The sequence below is a fragment of the Lactuca sativa genome, chromosome 8, assembly GCF_002870075.4.
Source record: "Lactuca sativa cultivar Salinas chromosome 8, Lsat_Salinas_v11, whole genome shotgun sequence".
NCBI classification, from domain to species: Eukaryota; Viridiplantae; Streptophyta; class Magnoliopsida; order Asterales; family Asteraceae; genus Lactuca; species Lactuca sativa.
Window position 1 is genome coordinate 205,134,986 of NC_056630.2, and position 17,759 is coordinate 205,152,744.

Here is a 17,759-nt window from a genome sequence, read left to right on the forward strand (position 1 = left end):
TTACATTTACAAAGAAAGGTTTCAATTCTATATACAAAAGCTTATGCACTCACCTACGTAGTAGTTGACACTATTTCAAAATTACTTATATTCTCAGGTAATCAATAAAAATAGGTGACTACCAGCTTTTGAGGATGGAGTGCTTCGGCGTTAGTCAAAACATTTTATCATTATATTGTAATCGATTTTGAAACATGTACTCTTATAAAACCATGTAACTTTATCGATTATATTTATGATGGTTGTATTTACTTTGAGCAATATTATACTCGTTGTTGTGATACTATACACAAAGGCCTCCACCCCCAGACGTTTCCACCATCCTTGGTTGACAAACAAGCCCAAAAGAAGATCTAAACAATGAGTTCACAAGTTATGGACTTTATACCTAAAAAGTCATGAAATTGAGAAGCTAAATATGGATCTCTAAGTTCTTCTCCTAAGGATAAGTCTTCAATCTTCTCATTCTACCACTTCAAGATGCACAAAACACACCATAGATCTTTACAAGAGCTTAAAAGCACCACATAAAGGCTAAGGGACGAAATTAGGGTTTTGAAGATATGGATGCTGGGTAAAGATGACCAAATGAGGCTATCATATGGTTTATATAGGGTGCAAGCCCTAAAATTAGGGTTTTATAATTGCTCACATACGCCATTCGTACTCCCAGCGTACGTACGTGGATGAGCTCCGCGACCATGATAGGCTATTACGCTTGTACGCTAAGCGTACCACTCGGTATGCCCCACATACTAACTTAAGTACCATTTTTGCAAACTTATTAAAATAGAATTTAGATATCAAAGTTACCAAATTCAAGTGTTATAATTCTCTCCCACTTGAATTAGACTTCGTCCTCGAAGTCCGTTGCTCCAAATAACTCCAGATAGTGCTCCTTCATCTTGTCCTTCGGCTCCCACGTCCATTCAAAACCCTTGCGATGCCGCCACTGGACTTTCACCAACTCAACAACTTTGTTCCTTAATGTTTTCGTCTTCTGATCAAGAATCCCTACTGGTCACTTAATATAATTTAGGTGGTCATCCACCTGAATATCCTCCAACGGTACCACTTTGGAATCTTCCACTAAGCACTTTCGTAGCTGAGTGACATGGAATCTGACTGAGCTCATCTGGAAGATTCAAGCGATATGCAACCCAGCCCATCCGGGCCAAAACCCTGGAAGGACCGATATACTTGGGGCCCAACTTACCCCTCTTCCTGATTCGGATGACACCTTTCCAAGGTGACACCTTTAGGAGAACCATATCCCCAACCTGGAACTCTAAGTCTGATCGATGTTTGTCGGTATAAGTCTTCTGTCGATTCTGAGTTGTCTAAAGCCTTCACCGAACCTGCTGGATCAGTTCGGTAGTCTTGAGTACCACTTGGTAATCCCAATAACCCGCTAACCGACCTCACCCCAACAAATTAGGATCCAACATTTTCTCTCGTAGAGCATCTCAAAAGGAGGTCGATCGATGTTGGCGTGATAGTTGTTATTATACGAAAATTCTGCTAATGAAAGATATGTATCCCGAATCCCACCAAAGTCTAAAATACACGCCCGAAGCATAACCTCTAAGGTCTGAATAGTCTGCTTGCTCTGACCATTGGTCTGCGGACAGAATGTTGTGCTGAAATGGAGACCAGTACCCAACTCATCATGGAACCTCTTCCAAAACCTGGAAGTAAACCTGACATCCCTGTCTAAAACCATGGAAAATGGCACCCCGTACCGCGCCACAACCTCCCTGATATATACCTCAACCAATTTTTCCGCCTAAATACTCTCCTAAATCGGGATAAAATGCGCGCTCTTGGTCAATCAATCAATGATGACCCAAATCGAATCCACCCATCACACAATCCGAGGTAACTTCATGATTCAATCCATGGTAATATCCTCCTATATCCATACAGGAATCTCTAACGGTTGCATCTTGCCGTGAGGTCGCTGATGCTCGACCTTGACTTTCTTGCAATTCAAGCACCGCTCCACATACCAAGCCACATCTCGCTTCATGTAGGGCCACCAATAATCAGGATAAAGATCTCTATACATCTTCGTCTCCCTGAGATGAATGGAGAACCTATATTTGTACGCCTTCTCCATCAGAACCCGACACACATCACCCCAATACGAAACCCAAAATCGCTGATGGAGAGTCAACAACCCATAACTATCATAATCGAAGGAAGCCACCTGACCCATAATATGCTCACTCTTCCGATGCTCTTCCTTCATAGCCTCTACTTGAGCCTCATGAATCCGCTCCAAAAGCAGAGTAATCACAGTCATTCTCAAACATATATCCATGATCGGGACCGCGACCACCTTGCGGCTGAGAGCATTGGTCACCAAGTTGGCCTTCCCTAGGTGATAAAGGATCTCACAATCATAATCCTTCACCACATCCAACCATCAGTGCCGCCTCATATTCAGATTTGGATGATCCATCAGATACCTTAGGCTCTTGTGGTTCGTGTAAATAGTACAAAGCATCCCGTAAAGGTAATGTTGCCAAATCTTGAGGGCGAAAACCACGGCCCCTTGCTCGATAATTTGCCTCATGATGCTTTAGCTGCCTCGAAGCATAGGCGATCATGCGGCCTCTGTGCATCAACACTACCCCAAACATGTGATCGATGCATCACAATAAACCACAAAATCCTCCACACCCTCCGGCATTGTCAAAATCGGTGCATCACACAACCGCTGTCTCAAGGTCTCAAAAGCTACCTGCTGCTTAGGCCCCTGACAAAATGTAACCGTCTTCTTTGGCAACCGAGTCAAAGGAACAACCATCATGGAGAAATCCTGGATGAATCTTCGATAATAAACTGCTAGACCAAGGAATCTCCGGATCTCAAATGGAGACCTCGGAACCTCCTACCGCATCACAACCTCGACGTTGGCCGGATTGACCAGAATACCATTCTAGTTGATAAGGTGTCCATGAAACTGCACCTCGCACAACCAAAACTCACACTTGGAGCACTTCGTGGAAAGTCTCCAGCAGCTCCCTCAAGTGCTCCTTGTGCTTCTCTTGGTTCTTAGAATAGACCAAAATATCATCAATGAATACAATCATAGACCGATCCAGCATCGATATGTACGCGCGGTTCATGAGAACTATGAACGCAACTGGAGCATTAGTGAGCCCAAAAGGCGTCACAGCGAACTCGTAATGACCATAATGAGTTCGGAAAACTGTCTTCTGCACATCATCATTCCTAACCCTCATTTGATGATAAACCGAACGCAAATCAGTCTTGGAAAATCAAGATGCACCCTGAAGTTGGTCAAACATATCATTAATTCTCGGGAGTGGATAACGATTCTTCACTGTTACCTTATTCAGCTCCTGTCAGTGCTCCCCATGGCAAACTACTCAGTCGAATGATTCCCTTGTCTAATAGCTCTTTTAGCTGTGTAGACAACTCCTGCATCCCGGGAGGAGCCAATTGATATGGTGTTGTGGCTAACGGAGCCGCACTTGGAACCAGGTCAATCCTGAACTCAACTTAACTATCCGGAGGCATCCGAGGTAAATCTTCTGGAAACATCCGAATAATCCCGCACAATAGGCACATCATTCACAATCGCCCCACCCTTATCACAGGTATCCATAACATAGGTGAAAAATCCGGAACAACCCTGCTGAATATAGCGTCTGGCCCTTGTTGTTGAACACAACATCGGCCCAATATGAGCTCTCTCCCTAAATCACTAACTCTCTCCCACTTGGGGTTCAAATCTGAACTAACTGTTGTTCACAATAGATCGCCGCCCCATTGGGGCTCAACAAATCCATACCCATAATAACCTTGTTCCCACACTAAGGAATGGGAACCAAATCAATCCTGATACTTCTCATTGAACAATTAGAGAACATAACCCCGATGAACCCTATCTACCAAGATAGATTTATCTTCTACAATCTCGACATCTAAATGACAATCCAACTCCCTTAGAGCTTCGATAAACCTATTACTAAGTGCAACCAACACAAAGGATCGGGTAGCCCGCGAATCAAACAATACCAATGCAGAAATACCATTCACAAGGAATGATCCTAAAATAAAACACATAAATATAAGTGGAAAATTCAATATAAATAAAGAGATAAGGAGAAGATACACAACTGTCACCACGTCAGGAGCTGCACGAGCCTCCTCGGTTGTCAACTGGAAAGCCCTGCTCTTCATCACAGGTACATCCACCTTGCTCAGGTGACCATCAGTAATCCACAGGGTTGCAGGACAGGTGATGACACTGGTCCTGCTACAGCCAAACTCGGACAATGGGCCTTTTTGTGTCCCCTCTAATTGCAATGAAAGAAAATCAGATCAGATACCGGGGTGGTGATGGTTGTAGCAGTACAATCTCCATTGATATGACCCGTCCGGCCGCACTTGAAGCAGCTAGAACCACCCATCCTGCACGCCCCCTCGTGCGTCCTGCCGCACTTGCCATTGCAGCCTCGACCATCCTGGCCTCTCGATCTCGTATCAAAAACCTTGTGCCTCTTACCCGAACCCTCTACAATCGACACATAATATAGCTTCCTCTTATTCTCCATCTCCAAATCAATCTCTCTCTCTCTCTCTCCCTAGCTCTCGCTATCATATCCTCCAGTGTCCTGCAACCGGATCGACTCACAAACTGTCGGATATCAATCCTCATCATCTCATGGTACCTAGCATTCTTCATCTCCTTACCCACCACATACTACAGAACTAACAATCCCCTCTCACGAAACATCGAGGTGAACTCAGCCACAGTCTTAGTAGTCTGGCGGAGATCCTGGAACTCTCGCGCCAACTGATGCACCTCGATCAGTGGTGCAAACTCGACCATGAATATAGTTACAAAACCATCCCATTACATGGAGTCATTCACCTCGCCTCCCAAGGAATGACCCACCTCCTCCCACCACTCTCATGCACTGTCCTTCAAAAGACATGAAACAAGCTTGCCCTTTTTCCTGTCGGGACAACTGCTAGTGCGGAAGGCGTTAGCAACATCCGCTAACCACCTCCTGCTCACTATTAGGTTCTTCACCCCGTGATACTTCAGAGCTCCACATGCCCGAAACTCCTTGAAGGTCAATGAATGTGCCCTAATCAAGGCCACCATCTCCAAATGAAAGGAGCTCAAACGCTCGTCCAAAATCTACAGAATGCCCTCATTGGCCGTGCCAAAGATCACAGGAGTCCGCTCCAGAATACTGCACGTAATCTTAGATGAACTGAACTCCCTCGTCTAATCGTCCAACTGCTTAGATCCAGAACCTGAACCCGAGTCCTCACCAACACCAGAACTGTCAACTGATCTGCCTCACAGAGTAAACATACTGAAAATAGGCCATATAAACCATCAGAATACGCATCAAAAAATATCGATGGATCAAAAAATCTACAAGCTTCCTGGTTTCATCGCTACTCTCCTTGAATCGAGTATGGATCCTTTGGTTCCAGTAGTACGTGCCCATACTACCTTCCACATCTATCCGTACTTTCCTCAATGATTACCTTAAATCCACCAAGTTACTTTATATCCATACAGTTAACCCTCATCAAGATAAATCTCCCAACACTAAATCTCCTCCTAGGTTTTCCTTGGGCAAACTCCACACCACTCTCCTTTATCAGCTGCAGAAGGAACTCCTGCTAACTTCCTCTAACTAGCTCACGTATACATTTACATATTACCAGAACCAGATAATTCTTCGAATGAGAGGTCTTACACTACAACGGTTGGACTCAAACAGGAGCTGTGCAATAGTGTTAAAACCTAACCTTCTAAAATTATCTAGTCTCAGTCTAAGCAGTTAATATCATCGATTTCCAAGTGATTTCCAGGTGGGATTTCTAGGTGGGATATCGGTTAAGTAATATTACTTGCTTTTTTTAGTGTTAATTCATGGCCTTAAGTCTTATGGTCTTAATTTAACTGAACCTACTATCATGTTAAGTACCTAATTGGTAGTTTTAGGTCATAAACTCTTGTTTTAAGTATTGATTGATCTTATTGTTATGTTAATTGTTAAATACTTAAGTGTTAACTTGCTAGTTCCTATATGTTTAATCATGTTGATGTGTTAAGTACTTAATTTTCAAATGATGATGATGATGATATTAGAGTTGATATGGAAGATCTAGATAAAATAATTGGATGCCTTGGTTGATGTGGACTTGGAGGAAGATTCCATGAATTACATAAGATTATGTTTAGAACATTGATTGTTTTAAGTTTTGACTTTTTATATTACTTTTATATATGTTTTATGTTTATATATATATATATATATATATATATATATATATATATATATATATATATATATTAATTATACATGATATAAAAATACCGATATCCCACCACGATAACCTATATCTCAAATATAGGCCGTTGACCGATATTTGATTTTGGACCGCTATAACTGCCTAGGTCTCAGTAATATGCGACTTAACATATTCGCTTACTAGTTAGCTGAAACTAGTGAAAACTCCTAAAAAGCAAAAAGAAAGCAACATTCGAGCATCAAGTAATCAAGACCAAGCATAACCTAATTAGGCCATCCTATCACTGGCTGATCAGTACTAGTGTGAAAGTCTACAAGCGCATATACAGGCATACAAAGGCATCGCTCCTAGCATTCTATCATGCAAATACTGAGCAGAACCTTATCCCCAACTAGCATGCAATTCACAAATTCACAAATCAAATCATATCAGATAACATGTATAAGTATTTTGGGAAAACTTACTTGAACTCGATCAATTGCATACACCACACCCCTTTCTTGTATTAGAAAAACCTTTTGTCTTAAAAACATTTCTTTTGGAATTTTTTTTACCAAATCCTCAAGTTCAGTTCAGACACACCAGAGAGTATGTCCAAATCCCTCAAACTAAGGCTCCGATTCCAACTTGTAATGTCCTAAAAATAAGATCCAAAAATTTCATTTTTCAATTAATAAAACAATATCCAAAAACATCATCACAAATCCCAAGTGGAACAATTATATCAAAAACATCATAAAATATCATAGTTATCATGAAAAGCGGAACAATATTGTGTGTGTACTACAATCACCCAAGCTCTTCCCTTTTGCACCAGAAGTACCTGAAGCATAAACTAAAAAACCGTAAGCATGTAGCTTAGTGATTTTCTCACAAATACCACATACCACACCTATCAAACATATAATAGGCCCCACTCGATGAGTGTAACGGGCTCCACCCTAACTTGCCTAACGGGCCCCTGCCACTAAGTATAACAGGCGTCGCCCTAACTCGTATAATGGGCCCCTCCCATTGAGTTTAACGGGCCTCAACCTAACTCTCACAATGGGCTCTGCCTGTCATACAATCATACAAGTATAACAAGTAATGACATATAGGTTATCCATTGGGCCCCACCCACTAAGCATACATACACATGCGAGAGTCACACATACATCTAGAACACTAACATAATAAACCATGGGTCGGCATTGTTGCCTTCAACCCGCTAAACACATTAAGGAAGATTCGCCCCAGATTGCTGAATCTCACAAATAAATCTCTGTCAGCTAGCCCGCTAAAATCCCCGCGTTATCAACAAAAAAAAATAACATCCAATTAATGATTGGATCTAGACTCACACTAAGATTCTAAACTAGAATAAAAGACTTTTTACCCTTTTCCTAACTTGTCCCAAGGCCAAGGCCCAAACCAACTGTCTAAAGGCCCAAACTCCTAAAATTATCACCCAAGGCCCAAATATGGCCCAATTTCCAAATTGTGCCCAAATCCTTTCGTAGGCCTTCAACCAAACGAGTCCAAGCTAGAAATCGGATGGCCTAGCAAAGTCCCAAAACTCCTAAGTTCCACACATGGCCTAAAATCGAGAACCCCAAAACCGAAGCCCATCTGATGAGTATGCTGGACGTACTCAGATTGTATGCTTAACGTACATGCTTTGGGGTTAGTACGTGTGTGGACTCAACTGATATTTCAACCTTAGTTTGAGAGCTAGTTCCAACTATAGATTCATTTTCGTTCATATCTCGAATTTCTTCAAGGTCAACATGACTCCCACTGACTTCTTGATATGTATATGTTCTTTCTCTCAATGAACACTCCTTTCGAGCTACAAGCACCACATTATCATGGGTCTTTAAAAAAAATATCAAAAGTATTTAGTGAATACCCGCCATGTAATAGTTATCAGATCTTAATTCAAGTTGGCCATTGGTTTCTCATCTAACGAAAGACCTCACAACACCATATCTAAATATGAGGGAAATTTCCAAGTCCACATTTCATGATGTGTTCTTAACAACACAATTACTTTATGGTGTTCTTAGGGAAGCCAATTATGGAAACCATTCTACAATCTCTAAGATGATCATATAACTTGATACTAAGTTATTCTCATTTTCTTTCAAATTAAAGACCATTTATCTTCCTGCCCAATTGATTCCCCTATTTGTTCTAATATTATTTGAAACTTTTTAAAGTGTCATACTTATGCTTAATCATATAAACATAATCATATCTACTAAAAATATTAGTAAATATGACGTAGTAGTGTTTTCCGTCCCTTGTGGCGGATCTGAAGGGTCCACACATATCATTGTGCACAAGATCGAATAATCCTTCACCTCCTTTACATTTCCATGTGAATGGTGATTTAGTCATCTTTCTAACAAGATTCACATACATCATCCAACTCGAAGTTGAATGATTCCAAGTCCGGTCCAATTGGAGCTTAGCGATGCGATTCTTATTTATGTATCCAAGGCTATTATTCCACAAACACGTTCTTAGCTAAACTATTAGAGGAATCAACAACAAAGTCATGCTTAATATTATTAGAAACACAAACTACAATTTCATGAATGCCAATTGGAAGAAAATGTTATAAACATAAAACAACCATCTTTATAGACTAGAATATTACATTTCCAATATCAAATGAAATTGATATTTATGTTTATACAACACATAAAATGGAATTTGGTTGTAGACATCTCTAAAGAGTAATAGAAAATAAGTAGATTTATCCTAACTCCATGACTAAGCACAAGTTCGAAATCCTCAATCATCGAGAAATGTGACAATCATCCATTCTAATGATAGTTTTAGCTCTGGATGCTTAACTTCCTTCCTTCCTTTAGATCCTACAATGCTATCCAAATGTGGTTACCACATCATGCACAAAGGATCCAAAAATTGAATGTATTTGGAGTTTGATTATTCATGTACTTGATGTAGAGTCAAACATTTGACTTTAGCATTTCAAGCACTTACGTTAGCTTCGTTTCTTATAATCCTTATCATTGCATTGATTGCAATTTGCCTCTTTTAAATCATGTTTTCATAAAATATAGGACATACTAGTTCCATTCCACCATAATGGGAAGTTCCGGTCGAAACTGTTCCTTTCCATTTAGGATTTGAACATTTCCTCTTCTTTCCGCCAACGTTCAGAAATACAATAATTGGAACTGGATAATAAATCTAATTTCTTTTTTGTTTCTATGTTTTGGGGAAGGTTTAAGAATTCCATCAATGTTTTCTCCATTCTATTCATATGATAGATGATGTTTAAATTATCATAAGAACTAGTGAGAAATCCAAACAAGATCTATAGCAAGACTCTTGTCACGGGCAACATTGAGATTCTCATATTTATCTATGTAGCTCTGATTGAGCACATACAAAACGTTATCCATTAGATTGCATGCAATTAGAAACTTTTTAATGGTTTTCAAATCATTCTTTCCATGCATTTTGGTGAAACATTTCACTTAATTGCAAATCCATTTCATAAGTTCACATGTTCACAAAAAGATCCTTCTGGAGCATTGAGGACATAGAGATAATGATGCAATAGACCTTATTTGACAAATCTACATGTTTATGGGAATAACAACTTCTTCAAAGTTTACCCATTATTGATTTTAGGGACATTCTCAATGAGGATATATTTGACAATTTTTAATCGAGGAAGATTCCATAGCAAATATGTTATTCTTGATGAAGAACATAGAGAAGCTAGAATTTGAAAATACGGGAGTAGGTGGGAGAGGATTTCCATCTAACCTATAGAAGAAGGTTTAAAGAAGTTGATTCAATCCTTAATTATTAACCCAATTTTAAATTATGGCTACGATCCATATTTTTGATTTGAACTTTAAAGAGGGACGTCGTAATCAAATTGCGAATCTATTTTAGGTAGGTAGGACTTTTGAAGAATTTCAGTTTATTTTGAAACTTAGAGATCTTTGAGATTCATTGAACTACCAATGGCATGTTAATCTCATATTATGCTCTTATATTTGTGACTAGAATGCCGAGGATCATAAACAAGATATAGATAACCATACAAACACGTGTGGCACCCTCGATGTTTATGATATCACATTGACGTGCCGATTAACCACACATGCTTCATCAACTTTGCAGTCCCAAATTAGTATGTCAATTAACCACACACATGCCACTAACGACTCACAAAGAAACGATATGCGTTTTCATGGATCAACATACAATTTCACATTTTTTCCTAAAGTAACTAGTGTGAGATTTTAATGTATGTTCTAGTACTTATATGTTATACTTTTAAAGTTATTAGTGTCCTATCAACACCCTTTTGACTAACAAAAATACACTATGCAAAAAAGTGGTGGGTGAAAATGACACTCATTCCATGTTCATTTTATAGGCCATCTCATTTTATATATATATATATATATATATATATATATATATATATATATATATATATATATATATAGTTTTATGAATGATGCCTAGTCTTTGTTTGACTAAAATTATTAATCTCATACGTATATTATTATAAACTCTTATAATATATAAATGTGTATTTTAAACATTTCAAACTTACAAGGTTTGAATCTATTTAATTAATTTAAATATTCAAATATTTAGATTAATAATATTTTATGGATTATAATTATCTTAATTAAACTATTAACTTAAATATTAATTCAATATTTATCTTCCTTTATTTTCAAATTTGGATATATCTCATTACATAATTAAAGTTCAGATTGTTTATGATTTAAGATAACTATTAATTATCAAGTAATTATCCTCAAAGACGAAAAAAGGCAAGTATATATGGATCTGGCAGAAAAGGAGGCACACCAGGCAAAGGGTGTGCCGCGCTCGACGAACATAAGAGTTATTCGATTTTTCAATTTTGATTCCAGTTTCAATTATACACTTATAATAAAAAGAACCCTAGGTTCTGATATCATTGATGAGTTTTTTAGGTTACATTAAACTTTTTTGCACAATAGAAACATCATAAAATCTAATTACGAGCACATGCAACCTATAGATCTATGTCTTTTCTCATTATAACAACATAATATTGAAACTATCATAAACCCTAGCCTAGATCAAAATCAATAGATTGAATTACATAGCTTTAGTGCTATGATCGTATGTAAACTCTTAAATCTTCAGATCTCCTTCAGAAAGGCAACACTAAAAGTATGGTTGTCTCTAATGATTCACATCTAAAACTCTAAAAATACTAGAAATCAATAGGAGAGAGGATGTGACTTGTAAAATTTGTTTTCCACCTTGTGGGAAGTAAGAACCATGAAATTTGATGCCCAATGAGTCTCATTTATAGCTATGAAATCATTAGGATAAATCCTGATTTTAATAATAAGATAATTAGATTTTATTTATTCAAGGTAAGGTATCCTTATCAGCTCTAGGAGGCTTCCGGAAACCTTAAAATCGTACATACCATGGATAATTCCAAAATTGCCTTTTTTTGCTCGGTTATGAACAATTACAATTTAGTCCTTGTATCTTTAATTAATTTCAATTATTCTCAAATTAATTTCAAATTAATTCTGATTAATAATTAGTTAATTCAAATTATTTTCTAATTAATTTATTAATCATATAACAAATTAACAAATCATTTTATCTCCTTCATAAAGTCATTTTAGCTATTTCTGGATTTTAAGGGCAACCATAAATGACTTTATTTTTATTGCATTAAGTTATACAAATTTAGATTTCATTTTGACCGGTCAGTTATGCCTTCGGACACCTATTCTAACATAAACTTCAAAATTTATTGGAATAACCAAATATTTTGTCCATGTAACATTAAATCATAATAGGCATTGTTGCGCCTGGAGCCCCATTGAAAGTAGATGGTTGTTTAGGAGCATAATATTAGGAAAGATTGGTTCGACATGAGCCTTGGTTACAGCGAGGGAAGAAGAGGAAGTACAAACAAGAATAGAAGCAAAGGATGACTTAGGAGCACATTGGGTGATGATTTGAGTTAGTGATGTGGAAGTTTTCTTCTGAGTTCTTTGGTGTTTGTACAAAATGACCTTTAAAAAATCTTAAATAAACACCCAATAAACCGAAAAAATGGAAAATTTATAGAATTACTATCCAAGTCAGAATCCAAAAAATTAGACACACAAAAATTTGGATAATGTCAAACACCCCTAAATATGTGTGTGTGTGTCGGCCAGGGGACGGGATGATTAGGTCGACACCGTGTCGATAGAGCGGGATGAATTTTTGGTGGGAGCCCTTTACAGCTCTGCGACCATATTAGGGTTTAATATATTTTCTCAATTAGTATAATTACATGTACAATACAATTGGCTAGCATTGGGCTACTCTATAATGGGTTGAGATACAAACAATACAAATAATAATTTACACTAATAGTACTTTGGGTATTGAAACTCACCATTGTCACTTATTCAATAAGGAGTAAGGACCGCATTCTAGTTTACATTTGAGTGTTAATCTTCTTCCCCATTTTTTTCATTTACAGAACACAACATAATAAAAAAAATACAAGTATTTACATACTTTCTTGCTGCCTATCCAGAACAGTAGAAATCATCTTATTGATGTCAAAAAACCTATCACATTGATCTTCAACTCATAATTTCCCATTTCATGCTGCTTTTCCAGTATTCTATTAGCAGATTTGACGACAGTGTGGTTCCGTTTATCAATATCAATCATCTCAAGCGTGGGGATGTCTCCTATATTCTCTGGAATACCCTTAAGATAGTAGCATTCTAGCAACACCAATCTTTTAAGGCAGGGGAAGTTGCAGCTATAAGCGTCCCATTGATGAACATCCAGATTCTGAAATTTCAAGAACTTTAGTTGGCGAAACTGCCCCTCACCTGTGTCCCACGAGGGTCCTTCAAAAGCATAGTTTAGCAATTTGAGAACTTCAAGGTTAGGCAACAATTGAATATTTGACATACAAAACCAAGGAAGACGACATCCTGATAGAGTAAGTTTTTTCAAAGTTACCGGGAAACTAAAGTATTTATTTGACAACAGTGATTCCACCTGCAGAACTTCCGGCTGGATCACCTTCAATGTTTCAAGATGATCTAGTAAGGCAAAATTCGGGAATGAGTCATCTTTTTGATCCCCATAAACAGCACAACCAAGCTTTCTGATATTTGGAATCCTTTTCAACAAACTTTCAGCTCTACCATCTAATCTTACCATGGAAAGAGTTTGCAAGTTGGAAAACACATCAGATTTGGTTGGGTTGTGAATATCAGGAATAGAAATGATCATTTCAATCCACAAATGCCTCAAACTAATCATCTTTGCAATGTTTTCAGGTAAGTTCATGAAACCAGAGTAATTTTCTTTAAGAATGAGAGTTTGAAGTTTCCACAAATCACACACTGCGGAGGGGAGCTTTGTGACCTCAGACCAAAGAGCTAAGTGCCTAAGATGAACTAGAAATTCTAACGCAAGAGGAACTGTGGATGTGTGAATAGTTTGTAGATCAAGTATTCTGATAAGTAGAAAGGGATGGAAACACCTTTCATCTCCTAAACTGAAGTACCATTCCTTGTTAAAGCACAAAAACGAGCGAACATGTGGGGCAGAATTGTCAGAAGAAATCTTAGATAAAAACTTAGAGTCCGCAAATAAACGCCGTTGCTTATCTTTACATGAAATAAACTTAGATGACGAAAGGTAACCTGACCTTGAGAAGAAATTCTCTTCTGTAGCTTTTTTCAAACATAGCTCCCTCAGTAGATCATGGATACGACAAGCCTTGACCCCACCATTGGACCTTCTTTTTGCAACAATCAGTAGACTTCTATCTATTAAATCCATCAAGTAATCTTCAGCCACTTCTTCCATGAGTTTTGGGCTATCTTCATGTATAAATCCCTCAGCCACCCATAACCAGATTAACCTTCGCACTGGGATTTTATAGTCCTCTGGGAAACCCCCTACATAGAGAAAACAATCTCGTAAATGCCTAGGTAAATGGTCGTAACTCAAAGCCAATGTGTCCAAGTATCCATTCGGATCCCCAACAATGTATGAAGTTACACTTTCAGCAACTTTTTCCCACAAGTCTACGCTCTTCTCTCCCTTTACTAACAATCCCGCTATCACAACTACTGCTAATGGTAATCCCTGACATTTCTTGGCAATTTTAATTCCAGACTTGATCAATCTTTCGGGACAACCCTCTTCCAGAAACACTTTCTTGCACAATAGCTCCCAACTCTCCTCTTCGGTCAGAAATTGTAGGTGGTGTGTGAAGCCATCTGGTTTTGCGTAAAAAGCTATTTCTGAGAGGCGAGTGGTTAGCAGAATTCTACTCCCGGTGTTGTCATTTGGGAAGTAAAGTTTCAAATCATCCCACGCCTTTGCACTCCATACATCGTCAATAACAATTAGATATCTCTTCCCTTTCAAGCTCTTGTACAGCAATTCTGAGATTTTATGATCCTTCAACTTATCAAGATCTTCTGGCTCTAGCTTACCAATGGATGTTAAAAGGGAAATTAACAGATCCTTTTTATCATATGCTTGAGAGACTGTAACCCATGCACGAACATGGAAATGATAGACAATATACCGATGGTTGAATACTTTTGTTGCCAATGTAGTCTTACCTAGTCCACCCATACCAACAATGGACAAGACATCTAATTGCTTTCGATTTCCTGTAAGTCTGTCGAGTAAAACCATTGAGTCGTCTTCAAGACCCACAATGATTTCTTCCTTTAGGACTTCACTAGATGAATTTCTGGTAGGCGAAGTTCTAGCAGAAGCCGGATGCAGGCCTTGAGTTGGATGAGACTGCATCTTCGTATCCATAATCTCTCTCTTAATTGACTTGATCTCTTGTATAGCACTATCAAGGTTTGGGGAGAGATCACAGTTGTCAGCTACACAAATCGTCATGCTTGCATTGTTTCTGATGATAGCACTGGTGAGGAATAGATCGACAATGTCCTCAGCATCATCTACCACATCTTTGAGCCTTCTCTTCAAGTTTCTCGCCTTTTCGATCTCAAGGGGTTCTTTTGTGACCTCCATATCAATAACAAAGTTTCTCAGGGACTCAAGTTCCTCATACAAAGACTGGATCTGTGACCTCTTGTCCTGAACAAATGGGTTCTCATTGATCGATGGGTTGTGGTCACAGTATATTAGCTGCTTCAAGCTCTCCATTAGTAATTCTAGACCGGTGTTTGCCATCTTATGTTGTTCTTTATTTCTTTCTCTCTCTAAACACAATTCTTAAGTTCTAAATTACTCAAAAGTAATGATTTTAAACGAGATCCTTGTCGTCTAAAATCTTATTGATGGGGACTTGTTAGAATTAAATTAGTCTATTTAGAAGATAATGGTTTTTTATTTTTCGAATTGACGATTAACAGATTCGCGAATAAGCTGATGTTGGTTTGAGTCAGAAAATAGACTAATAAAAGTATTCTAACTCTTAGCTATATTTTAATTCACATTAGACGATGTTTACACAATGTTTTAATAATCCAGGTGGAGTCTTCACAATGAGGTGAAGACAAGAACAATCAAAACATGGATCTTTCTTGGTAACTCCTTGTTTGATGTTGAGTTTGCATGCATACTTTTCTTTCTCAGGAAGTTAAACTTAATTGTTACAATAATGTATAAATGTTGACTTTGGTTTAGGTGTAAATGGACGTTAAAAGTATCGGATGGGCATATTCTATACCCATATACTGTTAGTTTCATTGGATATTTGAGTTCATATGCACATCCGGTGGATATTTCAAAGTGACATTCGTATCTTCATCCAACAATTGTTAAATCGATTATTTCTACTTTTACAAATCAAAACTAATAATCAACTAATTTTGAGGGAGGTAGAAACTATTATTTATTGAACGGTATTATTGTTAATTTTGATGATGCTTCGAAAGATTTTTTATTTTGTTCTATTGAATGACATTTAAGAAGTTAGTGGTTAGGCTAGCTAATACCTATTAGTAGGGATATAAACGAATTAAACGAATACGAACGGGGCTTATTCATGTTCGTTCGTTTAAGTTAACTGAACAAATAAACGAACACGAACAGTTAAACGAACGAGTTTTCTTGTTATGTTCGTTCATTTAATAAATTATATTGTTCATGTTCGTTCGTTTATGCTCGTGGACATGCTAACCGAATATAAACAAACGAACATAAACGAAAAAAGATAAACAAACATATTTATGAAAATAAATGAACATATAATATAGTAATGTAATCAAACACAATTAAACATATATGAAGATAAAAGGAACTTATATAAATGAACATAAATAAACGTAAATAAACAACATAAACGAATGTTCACAAACATAATTGAACGAACGAGACAATTGTTCATGTTCGTTTGTTTAATTAAACAAACGAGAATTTGTGTTCATGTTTATTTATTTATTAAATAAATGAACATAAACGAACTTCTGCCGAATGGTTCACAAATAGTTTGTTGAACGTCCAGTTCGTTTACAGCCCTACCTAATAGGATTTAGTTATTAAGGTTAGGCTAATACCCATTGTCATTTGAGTCATTAACATTTTATAACTTAAAATGATATAGCTTTAGATTAAAACCTTATTGGTGACTATAATCCCCAACCGCCGCCAAGGGGGAGGCTATGTATAAGTAAGGTGGGTCCAATGACCCACCAAATTTTATAGTTTATTTAGTGATGTATCTTAAATAATTTTAGCCCTTCCTATTCCATAAATTTTTTGATTTTGTATAGAAAATTTTCTATAGAAAAATAAGTGAACTATGTAGTTTTCTATTCTAGATTGTCCCTAACTGCCGCCCTCCACCTTCGACGACCACTGCTAATATTCATCGGATGTGCATTCTTTATGCTTCATATTTTTCTCTTTCTTCTTTTTCCTTCTAAATATAAAACCAATGTTGGCACCAAACAATAGCTCTTTCACCTGCTTCTTCCACTGCCTTGTCTACTTCTGCCTCATCCTCGGATGGTCCTGTCTCCGAACCTTATGGCGAACCTTATGACTTATCCCCAACTAACCTCTTCTTCTTCATATCTCTTTTTCGACTCAGCCTTTTCCAATGATGTTGCTGCCCTCCAACGACTTTATCACTAGAATTGTTATATGGTATTTATATACCAACTAAAGTAATTAATCTAAGCATACAACTACAATTTGAAACTATACATATTGATGTGTCAACGAATTGATGAGTTAATGAGTAGTGTCGGAACACTTATTTACTTTTAAAGACTACTGAGAGTATCTGAATAAGTATATGAACATTCACACAACAATCATTCACAACATAAAAATTAACGTAACTGAATATGTGACTAAAGACAAGTTATAACTTTTTTTTTGAAAATATGTTACAAAATGGTCATATCTTAAACATCAATGGT

At 37.4% G+C, this 17,759-nt stretch overlaps 1 protein-coding gene across 1 annotated transcript; it reads right to left on the reverse strand.

Moving 5' to 3' along the window:
* Positions 1–12,629: 12,629 nt before the first annotated feature.
* LOC111919296 (putative late blight resistance protein homolog R1A-3) lies at positions 12,630–15,659 on the reverse strand. The gene has a single exon (XM_023914902.3). It carries the CDS (start codon positions 15,559–15,561, stop codon positions 12,919–12,921), a length of 2,643 nt encoding a protein of 880 aa, XP_023770670.1. The 5' UTR covers positions 15,562–15,659; the 3' UTR covers positions 12,630–12,918.
* Positions 15,660–17,759: the final 2,100 nt, after the last annotated feature.

Coding starts and splice junctions, on each gene's coding strand:
- LOC111919296 (XM_023914902.3), bottom strand. CDS start 15,561: ATGGCAAACACCGGTCTAGAATTACTAATGGAGAGCTTGAAGCAGCTA.